Source organism: Botryllus schlosseri, chromosome 12 (assembly GCF_051294905.1).
Source record: "Botryllus schlosseri isolate E-star chromosome 12, Bs_hap1, whole genome shotgun sequence".
Classification (NCBI taxonomy): domain Eukaryota; kingdom Metazoa; phylum Chordata; class Ascidiacea; order Stolidobranchia; family Styelidae; genus Botryllus; species Botryllus schlosseri.
The window spans coordinates 1,438,370-1,457,975 of record NC_137247.1 but is presented as its reverse complement, the minus strand read 5'-3'; the positions used below and the strand labels follow the sequence as shown (position 1 = coordinate 1,457,975).

At 40.0% G+C, this 19,606-nt stretch overlaps 1 protein-coding gene across 2 annotated transcripts in view; it reads right to left on the bottom strand.

Annotated features, from left to right (window-relative positions):
• Nucleotides 1-19,606, bottom strand: part of LOC145452907 (macrophage mannose receptor 1-like) — a 448,907-nt gene that overhangs the window by 419,085 nt on the left and 10,216 nt on the right. For both annotated transcript variants that reach the window (XM_080331042.1, XM_080331041.1), the window contains exon 4: nt 18,354-18,469. In XM_080331042.1, the coding sequence (XP_080187168.1) occupies nt 18,354-18,469 (116 nt within the window). The remainder of the gene's footprint in view (nt 1-18,353; nt 18,470-19,606) is intronic.

Below are 19,606 nucleotides of genomic sequence, written 5' to 3'. Positions count from 1 at the left end.
GTAAAACAAAAAACGCACTGGTTGAACGATTTGTCGATGTCATAGCAATAATCTAGTTACTCCGACAAAAGATTACATATGTTTTCGTGTCACGTCTGGTAAATCTTACACACAAACATTTTAATTTTGTTATTGGAAAGTGGTGAGTCGTCGCATGATTGAATCCATCGCGTGAAAACAACCAGAAGATAGTTCCGTATGAAAAAAATGTTCGCTATCCTTTATACACTCTAGCTAAATTGTACAACGGGTATGTTTTGTAAATCGAATTGTTGAATAACGTGAAAGTGTTTCTTGAACGTCACGTTAATATGCTGATTGAAGCATACCTTGAAACAGTGATCTCCAAAACGAGTGCCAGCGCCCGCGGGGGGCGTTCGCGAGCTTGAAGGGGGCGCTGGTCATGTAAAGGCTATTGGAGGTGCTGAATATAAAATTTGGCGGTAGCGGAAGTGGGCCCTAACCCTAATCTCGGGATACCCTAACTTGAACCCTAACCCACTACCAACCCTAATATTCCCCACCCCAACTCTAATATCCCCCTTCAACCCTAATATCCCACCCCTAACCAACAGTTGCAATACCGAGCAGACCACGCGTGGTTGATATGTGAGCTACGCGTTATCTCCCGCGCTTACGCAATCCGTGACGGCGTGACTTACGCCATGACTGCGTGATCTACGCATGCCCTGACCTCCGTACAATATTGACAAATCACTTGATGATGATAATATTATTAGTTTATTAGTTTAATAATTCATATTAATAGTTGTTAATACGCTTTAATATAAAATTTCACACGGGTCGAATTCGCCGAGGGCCAAGTTTACCGGCAACCGTTCCTAACAAAGGGGTTCCATGTGCCGGTGTCAAGGTTCCATTGATGTCAAGACATTCACTCATGATTCCTAAGTATTATTTGTGATAAGACGGCCGTCCTGGCCATCATTGGATGCAGACAGTTAGGCGCGTTCAGTAATCGACTTGTGACTGTTTTGGCGGTTTACGTTGTCTGTATATAGTGGCGCAAGCAAGGGTTTGAAATCCAAACCCTGTCCTTCGGAAATGTCAATTGTATCACCAATATTTATGAGCTTATTTCTAATTAAGCAACTGATTACAGTTTCCAAGGTGAACCCTCGTAATTTTCAACTGTTATCTGAATAAGAATTGGAATGCTTTCGTATTTTGTGAAAATTACTTTTTATTCGTTTCGTTCTTTAAACACACTGAAGATGTACAAGTTTGTGCACCAGTAATATATAGTACTGTACAGAGGTGGTCAAAGTAGTCAAGAAAGCTACTCAAGTAGAAGTAGAAGTAGCGGAGAAAAAATCTACTCAAGTACAAGTAGAAGTACTTCTTCCATCAGCAACCTAAAACTACTTGAAGTAGAAGTAGTATTTACTGATTTTAAATCTACTCAAGTAAGTAAGTAGTTGTGAAAACGATCGTAATTCGTTCACATGGATCGTCAAAAGGTGCAAATTGAGCTATACGAAAGGTGCCGAGCTTGATTCATATTGATGCACACCAGGAGGTATGCAATTTTCGACAGCGTAAGCATTCATCCGCATCATGGGATTGAAATGATAGTATTGATATGGAAATGCTTTACTAAAACTCGAACAGCAAGGTTTAAAAATATCATGGTATGGAGCCCTCCCCCATATTATAAGGCCCGTAGTTTAGTTGAAGAGCAATACGGAGAAGTTGTATAGGATACGGTGTAAACACTTTGCGCGATTAGTAAACATTAATGAAAAATATGGTGGATCGTAAAAATGCCATATTGTGCAGCTATATTTCCGTAAATGTGAGGCATTACCAGACGTGCTTTTATACTTCAACATGTATGTTATCCAGACAAAAGAACTGATATTAATTAGAACTCGAATTATATGATACTGGGAATTGAAAGTGAAATATGAATACTACTTCTAAAAGCTGAACATATATTCCATGTCTTTGGTCCAGAAAGTTTCGAAGGTTGGTATGCTAAAACAGCTCTAAATCTACAAAGAAAAGTCAGAGTCCACTTTTCGGAATAGGCCACGCAATGGACTGCTAGATTACGATACGATAAGTAAATGCTGGATTGCGAAATATCAGTTTTAAACGTTATGATGAGCCATATTTATTGTGATGAAATATTTCATATGGGCGAAGGGCGACAATGCGGTGTGAACGGAACCACGCCAACCCTCTACCTAAATTATATTCACCGATACTTTCGTGAAATCATTCTGTTTACTCCGTATCCACTGCGCGCGAAGTGCGACAAAATCTGGGCTAATTCAACTTTTATGAAAATTAAATGTTGATACTCCGTGAAAACAGCCCCGAAATTCATCAGGCTATCTTCCTGATTGGCGTATTAAACTACTTCTACTTGACAAACTGAAAATAGCGAAAAGTAAGTAAGTAGATCACAAAATATTACGGAGTAGAAGTAGAAGTAGCGAAAATCAGATCTACTTGAGTAAGTACCATAAGTAGAGGAAAACTACTTGAGTACTTCGAAAAAGTAGAAGTACTTCGTTACTGACCACCTCTGGTACTGTATTTGATGTCTATTTAGATGTGAATTGTTGTAGATTCTTGTTTCTGTCACTCAGCGAAAAGATGTGGGGTTCTGCGAAGGCTTTCAGATTGACGCAATGACATAATTTTCATACAGCATGTCGTCTGAACATGAAGGGTTGTAATCAATGGACCCAGATTTTTAAATTAATATGGTCCACTTACCGATAGTGCTGTATATTGGCGCTTCCTGCTTAATCGGGGTAGCGTTGTTATTTTTCCGCCTAAAATAATGGATTAAAAACTGAAAATCATGTTGCTGTTAGTTGTCCCAATAATTTCATATCAAATATAAATAATAGTTCTTCTCGTTGCTATCAGATCGCTAATCTTATGAAGAATATTTTCCGACTTTATGATAGAATAAAGACATCAAATTAGAATGTTTTTTTTGTGAAAAAATAGAAATACCTGCGTCGTAGGACTAGAAATAGAATCAGAAAAACTGCCAATAACAGAAATGACACTCCGCCAACTGCGCCACCAATTACTGCACCGCCAGCTGCTGCACCGCTAGTTACTGAACTATTTCTCTCTAAAGAAGCAATGAATCAAAATTTAGTTGCATCGTGTTCTGGTAAATAGCAGTAAGATAAAGTAAGCACCGCTCAGAAAGCAGGCGTAATAGATATCTTGAGGATGTTCAAACCTCAGCTCAGGTTATGAGGTGGCTTGTTTTCCTAATGTTTCTACCACAGGACCAATATGTTACCATTATTTAGGCTACCGGCTACCATTAATATTTTCTTGTTTTCCATTATTAGTATAGGAATATTCGGATTTCCGTTCACCGCGTATATTTTATATCAACAAAGATCGTTATGATCGTTTGATGTTATGGACTATGCAGAAGCACATTTATGATGATGAGTGCCCGCACAATCGTAGCATACTGATGCTAAAATGCTTTCGTTTTGAAGTGTGAGACTAAAGTCGCGAATTGCCACGAAAATCGGATTTTGGCGCAGTCTAAAAGTTTAGGAACTAATACTCTATCTATAATATTATAATGATACAGGGGTGCATATTGAGCTTTCACCCATATAAAACATTGCGAATATATCCCAATGCTATTGTCTAATAAATAAAAAGGCCGAAAATATTCGGGTTCATTTCAATATGAATATAATATTCAATTGATCATAAAATGACGTAAGTAGATTAATTTCAAATGCCAGTTGGAGTAGACATAGCTTGAATTCGTCACCATTCGGAAGAGCAGTGCGTCTGTACACAGAATCTACTGGAAAACTACTCTTCAAAGGTATAGAAACTGCGTTGCTGAGCATCTCTCGTTTACACTTCTGGCATTGTTTGAATCATTCAGAGCATTCATGCCATTGCCCTGCAGACATGACACGTGGATGGGATGCGTAATGTCAAGAAACATACATACCTAAATTTGTAAAAGCCGAAGCAGTTATTCCTCCATAGCAGCATAACGAGACCTCATATATGATGTAGATGTCCGGCTTTTAAAGTACTTACCAGTAAGCCTTAAATTTGACTTAAGTTGAATTCGGTAATTTCCAGCTGCGTAAATAGCAACGCACGTGTATGTCGCTTTGTCCTCTAACATGGCTTTATTAATGTGCAGAGTTGACAGTCCTGGGACCGATTCTTGATACACGCTGCCATTTGCAGCCTCGGTTACTTTAGTTGAAGAGACCATCCAATACACAGTCGGAAAGGGTATTCCATTTGCGAAGCAAGTTATCTCATCAATCACTCCTGCTTCCTTCGTAGCATTTGATGATGAAGGCGTGATTGTGCTCATAATTGCTGGGCAAAGGTTTGTCTTTCACTTTCAGATCGCACACGAGAACTAACTTAATTGCATTACATTTCTCACAAATATAAGACCTTCCTGCTGCTATCGATACGTCTTCCCAGCCAACAGGCGTTGCAGCGATGCTCCGTTCCATTGCCTTAGTTGGATATCCAGTAGCCCTGCAAGAACAACCGGAGATAACTGTTGTCTAGTATGGTTATCAAACGGTCTGGGATGGGACATAGGGGTCGTGAAAATTCTATAGTTGGTGCGAAGCCGTCTTAAAGTGATGTTACGTTCTTAGATTTGGAATGAGTTTGATAGTTCTTAGAGTTAGACATGTTCAAGAACGAAAATAGTCATTAGTAGGGTGATTTTTTTTTACCTAAACACGCAAGATTTTGACCAAAAAATAAATATTTAGTCATTTTTTTATCTTAAAAAATCGGTTTAAATTAATTTCGCCCTCTTCTATGCAAATTAGGTGTTTTCGCACATAATGTTAGAATTGTACTACTATTTCTGGTTGAAAATCTTTCTCTGTACGAAGTAGTTCGGCATGAAAAAACTTTTTCGACAAAAAAACAGACAATTGTTTTCATTAAAAAAAAAATTATTTTAATGAAATATGAACCTATGGAGAATTCCAATAGTTACATCACGCGTTATAGTTTAAATATTTAAAATTTGTTGTAGTACAACGACAGATGCTTTCCTGCATTCTCGGGTATAAACTGTCTGCCCTTACTACGTAACTTGCCAAGAATGAAGAAGGAACGTTCAACAGTAGCAGTTGTTTGCTGCAACAATGAAACTGTGCGTACACTGCTGGTGAAACAGCGTGTTACTTCATTCTGAAAATGTTTTCTACAACACAATTTTTCATCATGCGCTTTTTGATGTAACAACCAATGCCCGCTCAGTTTTGATTCAGTTAGGATATTGCGGTACTTTGAGAAGAACACCATATTAATCTATTTGTTTCATTTGACTTTTCATGTTTCATAATGAGCGGGCATTGGGCCGTTTACAACGGTAGACTTATAAAGTAGGATAAAAGATGTAAAACGTCAAATGATGAGCTCAGCGATAGTGCAAACATCTACGATCCAAAAGAAATGCAGGTGGCAAAAAACGTTGATTTTGTAAACAACTTCGACGATTTTTTGACCTAATGTTACAATTTTTACAACGTTTTGACTTTCTTTTGAGATTTAAAACTAAATCGCCCTACTCATTAGCCTACATCATTTCGATTTTAAACGTCATCACTGCGTCATGTGCCATCCATATGCAGATACACTGGTGCTTGATTTTTACTGATAACTTCAAAATAAGAGATATATCTATTTTACCGGGTGCGTAAATACATGCGACGTTATGGCGAAGAAGTATTTCAATGTCACAATCTGCCAATATGGCATATGTCAATGTGCCTTTAATATTTGAATTCAGTTCAATGTTCCGTTAGCCTCTTCGGCGCTTGTATCCTTTGAGCTTTCATGAAGTTGTTTCATACGCGTAACAATATGCAACGGCCGACGGAATATAGTTGTTGTTGTTGTTTATTAAACAGAAATAATTGCGCTTATCGCCTGACGGCCTTTTGCGCCACGGCCAATAACATTGTATATGAATAATGGCGGAAACGGAATGAATTGGATGCACTCAGATCATAACAGGCGGTATCACAAGGACACGAGGGTAGACCAAAAACATAAGGGTAAGGCGGTTGCACAAGAAAACAAATCAATTATCGGAATAGCATGATAAACTCAAGTTACAAATTGTGGTTGCACGATAACACAAATTCAACAACATAAGGCGTTATTCGAGGATTCAGGAGTAAATCCGTAATACAAAAATTCACTTTTAATTGCGCACATTTATCTATAAGAAATTCACGGTGAAAAGCATATTTTGGACAACATATTAAAAAGTGTTCGACGGTTTCGGGGTATCGGCAGTAACTACAATATGGAGATTCAACTATTCCAATTTTAAACAAATGAGCGTTCAATCGGCAATGTCCAGATTTCAAACGAAACATGATGCCATCTATAAGGCGGTTTCCACAAGTAGGGAGAGAATCACAAACCGAGGATTTGAAGGATTTATATTGACATCCTTTTTCGGATATACGGTATTCCTGATCCCACAACGTCATGCAGTGTGCGACGTACGACACGGCGAGCTTCTTGTTCCGAGAGCATCGGCAAATCCCGGTAATTCGGCGGGGAGTCGGAAACGGTTTTGGCCAGTCTGTCCGATTTTTCATTGCCGTGAATGCCTACGTGACCAGGGATCCAGAGGAATGACACGCTGACTTCACGTTGTCTGATATACGAGCCTATGAACAGGATACAAGTTGGAATTACTAATGCAAGCAAGAGCACTTGAACAGTCTGACAAAATGAGAAATTTGTTTGACGAGGATCAGTTTCTGGAGATCCAGCTCAGTGCTTGGTCGATCGCTAGGAGCTCCGTCGACAGGACCGAATGATCCATTGAACAGGCCTCAGATGCTGCCACATCAAGTGACGGGACGCAAAAAGCCACTCCACCTCCAACTAGAGATTTAGACCCGTCCGTATATATAAGCACGTGTTCATCGTAATGGTCGGCAACATTACTCAAACAAATCTGGTTATAGGCTCCGAAAACGTCCCTTGAAGTCCTCTCTGCGAGAAGACACAAATCCATACTTGGTTGAGGCAATAACCAAGGTGGAGACAAGGGTAGCCGGCATCTGTCCAATCTGAAACCATTGAATAGCGATGATTTAGTATAAGTGTTGAACGTATGAAAGCTTGGATTAACGAAGCTGTCAATATCGTGCCAGGATTCTTCAATAATTTTGCAAGTGAAAGAGTTGTTCGGATCCTGGTTCAAGAGGTGACAGCGGTAAGTCATAGAAATACACTTGTTCCGCAGATGTAACGGCATTTCCCCACATTCGGCTTGAAGTACACAGATCGGGGTACTCTTCATGGCATTGGTACAGATACGCAAGGCTGTGCTCTGTATAGTCTGGATCTTCTTCAGGTGGGTAGCGGGCGCAAAGAAGTATGCCGGCATTCCGTACTCGATGATGGAGCGAACGAGGGATCGGTAGACACACAGGAGACTCTTTTTACTAGCTCCCCAACTTGTGCCAGTGAGAGCTCTCAACAAATTTAGTCTTTTGTTACATTTAGAAGAAATGTAGTCGATATGTGCTTTGTATGATAGCCTCTTGTCCTAAACGACGCCGAGTTATTTGAATGTTTCCACAAACGGTATATTTGAGCCATCCAGTTGGAGAACCAGAGGAGTAATTTTCCTTTTATGTGTAAATAACATTGCGACGGTTTTGGATTTAGACAAGAGCATGCCCCACTTGTCACACCATTCTTGTATAGAGTCCAGGAAACGCTGAATGGACGGAAGTAGATTTGGGATAGAGAGACCGCAGTTGCCAAAGCAAGAGGTCGTCGGCGAAGAGTGCATGGGAGGTGTTGACCAACAACGGGAGGTCGGCCATCATGACTGCAAAGAGCAAAGGACTGATGACACTACCTTGTGGCAGGCCATTTTTTAATTCATGAACGTTAGATAGTGAACTACCGACTCGAACTTGAAAAGACCGGTGTGACAAAAAATTCCTTATCCAAATTAGCGTTTGCCCTTTCATCCCAAGCTCCGTTAGTTTGAACAAAAGACCATTTCGCCAGACCATATCATACGCGGATTGGATGTCTAAAAAGACTGCAATCACGGAATACCGATTGTTTACTGCTTTATACACGGTATCATGAAGTTGCATGATGTTATCCAAAGTGCTACGGGCATGACGAAATCCAGACTGAGCGGTGTTGAGAAGGGAGTTCGATTCCAAGTGCCATCTCAAGCGCCTCGTTAGTCGTTACCATAACTTCCATTACTTTACATAAATGACTGGTCAGCGAAATGGGGCTATAGGATTTAGCCGCAGCCGGGTCTTTCTCACCCTTCAATATCGGGACAACAACGGAGTGTTTCCAGGAGTCGGGAAGAAAGCCATTTCTCCATGAAGAGTTCATCAAATGAAGTATATATGTTAGGGACTTGTCAGACAAGTGCTTCAACATGGGGTAAGCGACATCATCCAAGCCCGGGCTGGTATTTCCTCGAGACGAAATGGCCGATTTCAGTTCGGCCATGGAAAAAGGGCGGTTGATGACATCATTGTTAGGTGCTGAGAGGCTGGTGATCCGGGAGGTTATTTGATCCTCTATTGCTCCCCTCTTTGTTCGGAATGCTGACGTATAATTGCTGTCACTGCTAACCGACGAATAGTGCAAGGCTAGAGCGTCAGCCTTCGACCTGTCGTCCCCACCAGTAACGACGCCACCGAAAGTGATCGGAGGTATGGCAATATAGGAACGAACACCAGAAAAAGAACGAACGACCTTCCAAACTTTGCAGTAATTACTGGAATCATTAAGACTAGAACCAAAGTTTTCCCAACTTTCCTTTTTGGCGGAAAGTATCATTTTCCGGCATTCCGACCGCAGGCGCTTGTATTGGATGACATCGTTTATGCAGAAACATCGTTTCATTTTGAGGAACGCAGCTCTCTTGCGTCTTACAGCCCTATCGCAAGACGCATTCCACCATGGCATAGAAGGTTTTCGGTTCGACAAATGAGACTTGGGAATTGATGAATGCGCCGCGTCTATTACACATTTTGAGAAAGTGCTTTTCAAAAAGTTTACATTTTGACAGTCGGTCGATTCTAAGCTATTGTCGATTTTTGTCTCAAAGGCCAGCCAATCCGCTCTGCGAAAATTCCACGAGTTTTTCTGCTTGTTTCATTCGAGAAGTTTTCTTTGAAAGTAGTTATTACAAGAAAGTGGTCACTTCCCAGTAACCGATCCGTGACTTCGGTTCGGCACTTCGAAGATACGTCAGCTGATGCTATAGATACATCAAGTAGCGAGTAGCGGTTTATGGCGTTGGAGGCAATATTAATATGAGTTGGCGAGTTGCTATACAACACAACCAATCCATTTTGGTCGAAAGCTTCAAATAGGAGGCGGCCCCGTCGGTTATTTCTTTGGCCCCAAGAAAGATGGTGGGCGTTAAAATCCCCGAAAATTATTGAACGATGTGACAGGGATTCCAAGAATACAAAGGCCCTCTCTTCTGAGACTGCGGTAGGGCTCATATAGACATTGCAGATGCGTAGGTAGCCGATGGATATACCCAACACTTTAATGCAAGATGGGGTGTCAAGTTTGATCTGCGTCGCGAGAAGAGATTCCCGCACAAAAATGGCCAGGCCACCGGAATGAAGCGAGTTGTCTTTACGAAATACCCGAAAACCCGCCAACTTGGGGGAATACTTATCGATGAGATGAGTCTCTTGAAGCAATATCACGTCGGGGGGATTTGAGAGGTTGTGGATATATTGTTTCAGCTCGGGTATTTTACGATAAATACCTCTACAATTCCATTGGATGAAACGAAGAGCTTGATTAGACATTTACTTTAGGAGCAGGAGCCGAAAAACCATGCTTAAGACATGCTCTGGAAACGATTTCAAGCGCGTTGCTTTGACCAGATTTGACAGCTTCCATCGCATATTCAACGATTCCCACAAGTAGGGAAAGTAACTGCGAAAGATCAGGTGATGATGGTGATGGTGTGGATGAAGTCATAGAGCAGTGCTTTTCAACCTGTGTGACGGTTCGCACTAGTGCGAATAAAAAGAATTTCAGTGCAAATGACAAGCGTGGTGCGAATGGTGCGAATGACAAACCCAGATGAGTGCGAACGGCAAGCGTGGTGCGAATGGTGCGAATGAAAAATCTGGTTGAGTGCGAATGAAAATTGTCCATGTTTCTCACTTTTTCCGACGTGGAATAATTCAAATAAACACGATATTAAGTACAGTGAGCCCGTAAATTTTGTCGTTTGCAAGCAATTCTAAAATCTCGTTGGTAGCTAGGCTTTTCTAGTTCACAAGTGAGGAACGCTCCCGATGCGTGTATAATGCAAAGTTTGAGATAATATTTCCGCGCGAGAGGATTACGTCACTGCGTGGAAAAAAGAAGGAGTTCAATCGGTATCTGTTGCTCACTTCACTTGCTCGGAAGCATCCACCGTGTATGGATCTTGTATACGGACCTTATTTTAGGAATGTAGGTATTAGTAGCTGATGCCAGTGTTGACATTTGGCATATTTGAATGCAAAATATTGGAATTTTGACACACATCCATGTTGGTTAACAGCTGAATTTAGCGTTTCTTCAACTATAACAATTAGCACAATAGATCTATAACAAGTGTTGTTTACTCGTGTACCTAACCAAGGATTAGACTACAGAGGTCTCAAACTCAAATGTGCTCTCTGGCCAGTTTTCCCGTTTTGACGACGCCGCGGGCCGCATCACTTTAAGGGTATTCTATGTCTTTCCAAGTAGGCCTTAATTGGCGGGAATGAATTGTCCTATTGAAAGTGAGCCGATCCAGCAGACTGACAGTAAACACACATCGTCAAAATGTGATTTGCTCTGGTATCAATTTAGGCCTGACACGAAAAGAATCATCACTTGTATAACTATTTGAATAGAATTGTTGTTGTACTTGATGTATATTAATTATAAGATATAGACACCATATGGGCGGACCAATGTATGATGCCATCATAAACGCTATCGGGTTAAAATTTTGCAGCTACTATGAATACTTTGAATTTAACAGATTGATAATAATTGAGACTGATCTGATGTCAAAACATTTTTAGATTGAGCATTGTAATTCCAATCCAGGATTCGGTTGTACTTCTGATATGTAGGCTATTAATCTCAGGGCCAAATATCTTCAAATACAGGAGCAGAAAAAATATACATATGATATAAATATATTAATTAATGTGTCTTAGTGATTGAAATGTCGGAACGCCGAACAGCCCATTGTCGTTAAATTGTGGGAGCGCTACCTTGAAGTGGCCTTAATAACATGGTTTAGCGACCAAAGATGTAACTAACAGATTGCCCATGGTTGCCGTGACTACTTGCTTGGTTAGCGAAATACCAAGCTGCGACCTTCTGATCTATTACTATTCCCCTGATACGCGATTACTTTGTTGCGTCCATGGTTATAACAAATTCACGGCATTCCGAGTCAACTTGAGTCATTTTTATTTTGCCATCGAGTTAGCCAAAGTCTGAGTATTTCTAAGAAAGGTCGCGTCCAATTCCAACTGACAAATTTCAGTCACGAATCGTACAAGGGTCAGGTTTTGTCATCATGAATTGGAAATGTGGCGAAATAGTGAATCTTCCCCTGCATGGTAGCGTTTGCAATGTATTCGATAGTGAAGTTTGACGAATAGTTTCAGGCTTTCGGAGCAATTTAGGAGGGAATTTTGACTTTATAACCTGAAAAGATTCATGTGACACTTATAGGCTATATTGTCAAATTATTAAAAATCTAAAATGTCGTCGCGGGCCGCACAAAATGCTCTGGCGGGCCGCATGCGGCCCGCGGGCCGCGTGTTTGAGACCTCTGGATTAGAGGCTGTTGTAAATAAAATTAGTGTAGGCACATTAGCGTCTTACGTCCAATGAATATTTATATTGCATGACATCGAATTATTAAGTCACAGGGCGGTATAACTATACTGACCAGTGCAATGGCCTGTTTATAATGCGAACTCCACAATTTAGGCTTAGACACGCTTTCCTGTTCTTGGACTGATGATCTCCGGCCAAGTTTAGATCGTAAAGGCATAGGCCTATATATAACATATTGGTGATTCCACTAAGCTTGCTGATCCATAGGAAAAGTGTGCCTAGTTCGTGTTCGTACCTCCTTTGTACTACAAACTTTGTAATACTCCGAACTCCACTGGTTTAGCTTGAGCAGTGTTAGCACCTTCTGCAGAGCAAAATCAAATCCACCAAGCCGTATGTCTTACGATATTCCTTATGCAGCCTAATTTAAGCTTAATTAGACTGTTGAACCTTATTACTCTTTATGTATAAGGATATGTGGGATAGTAAAGATAATTTGACATTATTTCAGTCAGTTTCCCAATATTGTACCATTGACCTAAGAGCCATCGCAGTTGGCTACCCGGGCCGATATAACTGTGTGTTGATCATGAATCTTATATGTGTAATAATTATTCAAGACGGTGAAAGTGTTGGCTTTGACAACACAAGGATGCCGAACGTTGCTATTGAAAGATATGTCGATTTGTGTACTGCATAGATAAGAAGTGAATGAAGCCTAAGCTCATCCATAAACAACAGTCATCAATTACTCGGATTATGTGGGTTTGTATAGCAATGCATTCCTGACTTTAACGCCCACCGTACCATCCAATCGTCTAACATTATGGTTACCATATTTTGGAATCGGGAAAGGAGGACACTATTTCAAAATTTTCAAACACAGAATACTAGTGGAAAATCCTGAAAATTTGGTAAATTTTAACCACTTCGTAGTCGGTTGACTAAAATTTAAAAAAAGGTCAACTTTCGCTCAGCTCCCGAAATACCCTCCGGAGCGTCACTTCGGTGCTGATTTACGGCATCTCAGTCTAATTTTGATATAAATTTGACCAAAATTACTAGAAAAGACAAAATCTCAAGAAGGAGGACATTTAGGCGTCCTCGGAGGACATTTTCAAAAACCCGAAAAAGGGGACAAACACATTCACAACGCTATGACGTAACATGTGGATTTAGTGACAAAGTGATATTGTTGCGAATGAATATTGTTCTTGGGTTCGCCCTTCAAGCTTCCAATGAAATCACTGCACGATACCCCGGAAAATGCAACGAGCTTCTTGAGAACAACGGGAGCGCTATATCTGTGATTTTTCTACTGCAGTGATTTTAGTGCTCGATTAATCAATAATACGATACGCTGAATGTAAAATAATGAAGCTCTGTACCTCCAAGAAGCTCTTCGAATACAAAAGTGATAAGTTTCTTAATTTTCTTTTCGTGTGCTAAATTTCGTCTGACTGGTGCGAATGAAATTATTTTCTAAAAAAAGTTCGAATGGTGCTCAAAAAGGTTGAAAAGCACTGACATAGAGGTAATCTCATCAGAAAGGCTAACAGCATTTTCTTTCGATTCGGGCTGATTGAGATGTCGCAACTCCCCGTCATTGGGGGCAGGAGCGGAAATGGTGTGTTTGCTGCGGATCGAGCTGATTTTGATGCGCCGAGGTTGTGGTCGCCGGAAAGCTTTGGAGGAGTCGCTAGCGAGGACTTCACTAAAAGTCCTTTGAAAATGAGATGTATTCAAAGAGGTATCGACGGTGGCCGAGTTCAAAATCACCTTCGCTTCAGAATAATAGGTATTATGCGCAATGTATTTCAACATACGTGTTAGGGACCTACACTAAAAACAGTCTTGCAAGTTCAACAACATTTACCGCACACGAACAATCAGATATTCAACTTACGAATGGCTTTTTTGTTGCGGCTTTTCATCAATGACCATAATGAAGGTATATGCACTATGACAGCATAGGACCAAACCGTTTCGATGTCGCCTTATAGGTTTTTGTGAAATTGAGTATTCGATCCGGTTGAGGAGGAAGAAATTGCACTCACAATCCAACATAGGACGACTCCGTACCACTGTCCCACGTAACATCGGCGCTCGATGATGTACCTCCCAAGAGAAACTGAGCGTGTGGATACCTACGAATGTATACTCATGTACTTAAATAATGATTGGCGATAAATTATTAAAACATTTAATCCAGTGGTTCTCAATCGGTGTGCCGCGTTGTGCCATTTACGTTTGCAAGTGTGCCGCGAGAGATTTATTCGAATTTTTTTGAAACTTTGCGCTCCAGTCCATAGCAAACGATCAATAATAAAAAACGGGCTCGATGTGAAGTTTGTGCAGTAAATTTGACAAATCAAAATTGCTGTATTCCCTGCAATAAATAGCCCGCCGCAAATTCGCTTTAACCGAAATATAGACTGCCATGAATGTCGTATTAAGTTTTGCACATTGCGTTGATTGAACGCAGAGAGGAGCAGACATGGCAGCGCCTGTATGACAATACAGTTTTCAAATCCTCATCGTCTTCCTAATCACCGCCGAGAAAGTAATTCCTTTGGAAGTGATGTCCACAGCATTTACAAATTCGAATCACAAATAATTGACGTGCCCATTTCGATTGTTTGGCAGCGTGTCGGCACTACTGTTAAAATGTAGGCTCGAAGCGCAACGTTATGTTATCGGCGACGAATCTGAGAAGTGAAGTTGATCTAATAACACCAGTTAAACCGGGTTATTATTCCCGTTTGTTGGAACTATATAATCGAACTACGGGTGGCTGCCCCTGCCAGTAGAACTATTGAGGTATTGATATCTTCAGCGTGCTATACGATATGCGTGGAAATGCGCCTGGCATCCTTGTATAGGCTACGCCTCCAAGCATCCGTATACGTTTGTGGCGATCGTGCTTGGCCTGTTCGATGCGATGGTTAATTAGCACTTACATCGACAATGCGGTAGTGGGCAGAGTTTACTGTCAAGCAAATCTTCTGAAATATGGTGTATAAGCGCAGACCAACGTTTCAACGAGATCGCAACAGATAGTTATGTGGGCCCAGAGGTAATAGCTGAAAATTCAAATCCTTACATAGAATTGTGGAGAAAGTTATTCTTCAGCTTACACTAGAATTGTAAAATAATCTTTGAGACCAAAGCTGTGGAAGAATTGAATATGGTTTCCGAGTCAAACGATACCATTCGTAGACGTATTTGTGACATGTCCGCAGATGCAAAAGATACCGTAATTCTTTCTTAGAAACTGAGTAAATCCGACTTGAGTGATTGACTCGGCGTATCAGAAATGTGGATTGACTCGTGACTCGGAGCAAAATTCACGAGTCAATTTCGAGTCATCAAGCAATCGATGTCGATAACAATCATTGCGTCTTGCATATGTTCGGATTGTATGCGAAACGCTGCTGTGACCCGTGACAGCGACCAATCATTCAATGATTGTGCGTTTTACTGAACCCTAAAATTGTTCTTAAACAAATAAACTGATCGCAAACGAATTGATCGTATAGCTTACAGCTTACGCTGTCGTAAACTAGTATGGTAGAGTAATTTAATAGCGAAATGTCTATTTCTGTTCTCTGTTCTTAACTTAACCAAACCTCTTGTTTTATTGAAATTAGAATTCCAATATAGTTTATATATAGTCATCAACCATTAGCGCAGGCTGGAATTGTATCATATCAATTTGTAACTGGTAAATGTATTTCATCTTATTAATTCGTTTCTATATTTTGGCAGGTAACTATAATCCGAGGCTATGCTATCACTTACGTAGTTTAGCATTTCTACGTATATGTGAGCAGTGAAGCGCCTTCTTGCGTTTATATTTAACTCTATATTCATTCATGAGTCCAGAATCAATGACCACTCAATCTGTATTTCTGAGAGCTAGCAAAATACAAAGACGTAAGCATGCCTCATACTTCGAAAAGGCAACTTGACTTGATTTGTGACTTGACTCGTGACTTGACTTGACTTGACTCGACTTGACTCGAGTCACCTCTACAAATCGAGTGACTTGACTTGACTCAAATCACCTTCGAAAATCGATTGACGTGACTTGACTCGAGTCATAATGTTCAATGACTCGAAATTACTCGTGACTCGAAGGTAGTGACTTGAACCCAACAATGCTACAGTTAGGAAATGGCTTATTACAAGGCGGAAATCGCACTGTCGCACTGTCAAATCAGCATTTTTTTGCTATACATTTCGATAGGAAAGAGAAATCGCAATTAAAAAACCTTCAATAGAGATGAATGCGAGACCAATTTTACCGATACAATTTATTTGCCGTGAAACGGCAAATAAAAACATGAACACTGCTTGAGTTAGCAACGTCACTATCCGTGGAGTGAGATAGTGCAAAATTGGCATTCGTACTTATTTGTTGCGTGGTGGAGGGACATTCGATCTTGTGAATACGGCTAATTGAATTGAAAATTCTCAATATTCTACTTGACGATTGCACGAAAATATGGTGTAGGAATAGGAAAATAACTTCATATATATATATATTTCCTTGATTTTTTGCGGCAATACACAGACTCGTGATATACATACACACAATCTGCAGGCTACACGTGTCTATCGTGAGCGTATGATGTACAGAATCCGCTTGAGAAGAAGTTACAGATATCTATTTGTAATGCTTTCTGAAGAGCTTTGAGCTAGAACTTGCAAGCCATTGTGTCATAGATAACATTGAGATGCAGCTAGTCCACCATAGAGCCCTTTTTTATGCAAATCAAAGAGTAGCCTACAGAACCATACTAGAATAGTTTTAAAGCATGATTTTTCAATCACTTTATTACATTTTGCGCAACATTTGATAAAGGTTACAGTAAAAATTTGCATGGAAAATAGAAAATGTTGCAATATAAAATTTGTAAAACAGCTTAAAACATCATTTTACACCACACATATTTTGAGTATCTAGAAAGCTGCCTGAAGCTGTAATTAAGTGGAAAAAGTTGCCCAAACTAGCCCTACACTTCAGGTATTAGGTCTGACCCGGCCGAGCATTGAACCCACGACCTAGGCCTACATAGTTTCTTCATTCGATTCTCGGAATTGAGGGGCATATGCGTACAATATCATCCATATAATCATTCTTATATTGCGGAAATATTATGGAAGCAGCCTATCAGCGACAAATAAAATAACGGCAACCATCATAGTGATGTGAATTCGTCTGGTCATGACGTTTTTGAGGAATTCATCTCGTTTTACAAAAATGGCTTTCTTTCGAAAAGATTACTCAACGAATATCCAAAGACAAAATTTGTGGATTCATCATTTGATACCCATGTTTGTTTCCCAACTAAAGTCTCTAAGTGATGGTTGCAATTGGTCAACATGAATACACTGACTCTTCATACGAAAAACTCACAGTATGTTTTTGCGAATGAAGTCATCTGTTTCTTCGTCGTATATTTCCAGCAGCCTTTCTCCCGCATTGGCACAGGCTTGTTTGGCTTCATGGAACTTCATTTTTTCCTGGCGATGCAGCGTAAATATGTGACCGTCTCGATTCAGATGCACCGGCAATCCTGCAGGTTGTACATAGAAAAAATATTTAGAGCGTGTAGCACGTTTTTATCGATCTTACCGAAATTAAAGGCGGTAACTGTGAGACACTGCTTGGAAAAGGGCGAAATGCGGGTATGTTTGTCCACAATTAAACATCCTTTTCGGTCGAGTATATGCAGATGTCTGGAAAATCAGTACACATTTCGACTGCGCAAGGTTCATCTCAGGTTTATGTTGGACTTCTTTCTTTTACTGCCACGAGTGCCCCCGGGACCGGGTGAGTAATGGTGAGTTGAACTTCAATGAATTTTGATCACATAAATTTTGAATACCGTAATGTTCTGTCATTTCAGTAGATAAGGTTAGCAGGTACAATCTGCCAAGGTTCGTTTGCGAAAACCAGCTTTCGATTTTTCGACGTTCACAGCATTCAAGATTGCAACCTTGTTATTAACAACGATTAAAGGCCAAAAGCATTTAGCAACTAATGATTATAATACTAATGATATCAGTGGAATCGCAGGATTTTCATTAAATTTTGGTAGATTGGGTAGTAGATAGAACCAATATAGGAATAGCGAAAAAAGAGTTTATCGGGGCATGACATCTATGACGATTTCGGTCAGCCAGGGAGAGTGTCATTCAAATATATTTCCATGCTTGCATGCAGGGCTGCGCATATTTATTAAAACATTATTATTATTATATTCTTTATTCACAGTAAAACAGGTAAATACAATTACACAAGTGATCTTTTTAATAATAATAATTAATATTATTATTATAACCAATATCACTCAGAGAATGGGGTAGGGGTCGTTCGATATTTCCGCCTTAAGTTGCATGCTGTTTACATATTAGAAAGAAAGAAAAACACTAATGAAGAAATATCCTACTTTTCTGGCATATAAATTTCCATTTTTCACTGCAACTTCGGTCGCTCCATGATCCATTGTGGTATATTAGTCCACAGTGTTCCGAGTTTTCTAAATTATTAGGCTCGTACTGCGCCCTGGTAAACATAAATTATTCGTATCAAGATGATTCATCAATTTCATTTCTCGACGGTATATTCCACATCTGCAGTTGAGCGTTTTGTGACGCCAATCGAGGTCGATCCCAAAATGTCTGCTTGCGTATTGTAAGTTTCTTGGACTCCTTAAAACCATCGATTTCAGGTATACAGTGTCTTACAAAAGTTTGAAATGAATGTGGATCTTGCCCAAATACACCATCTCACTCAACATATAATTAGGACTATCGCAATATAGGTAAGGGGTCACTGACACGCGGAAAGCCATCTCACAATTTGCGCCCCGCGACCTGATTTGAAATGTCGAAAGATATCTGAGTAAAGCTTTTCGAAATACTGAAATTGATTTCAGTTTAAACATATCAATGTTGTTGACAGATTTCAGATTATTTTTAAGAATCTAGTCTCCTGTGGCCAACATCACTCTCCCTCAGTAGCTGATGCAGATGCGGCAATTGTAATAGCATTCCACGAAGTAAGAATTAGCTGATATGAATGGGTACGTTGTCTGGATTTGCAATGGTTCACACAATGCCAAGATTGAAATTCTTAGAAAAGGAATTTGGGCTTCCCTACAAGGTTACATTTTAATAGGAGATAGTATTCCAGTGAATACAGTGTCTAGATCAGTGGTTCTCAACCGGGGGTCCCTGAAGTATTTTTAGGGGGTCCGCGAGGCCTCCAAAGTTACAAAATGGCCGAAAACCTTATTTGTATTTTTTTAAAGAAAGTTTTCACGAGGCAGTTTCGCTTTATAACTGCTAAAACATCAGAACTCACATATACAGAACGGCCGACTGAGCTGAAATATTTTATTGTTCGAACTCATTTGAATTATAATATAATAGAGTTCGCACTCCTGTCGAATCGAAGAATTTAGAAAAGTCGTGTTCTAATCAAACTTTCGTTCTGGTGCGCAAGGCCCCAGTAGCCAAGCACCACAAAAAAATCATACCAACCAACCAATTCATTTTAATTGTCAAATTGCCAACAGCCTACTGATGTAAACATATTGCTGTTTAAAGATTTATTGTTGGCGATTTGGAAAAAATTGTTTGCAAAACTCCATTTTACTCTGTGACAAACAGTTTTTCCATAAAATCTTCAAGGTGAGCT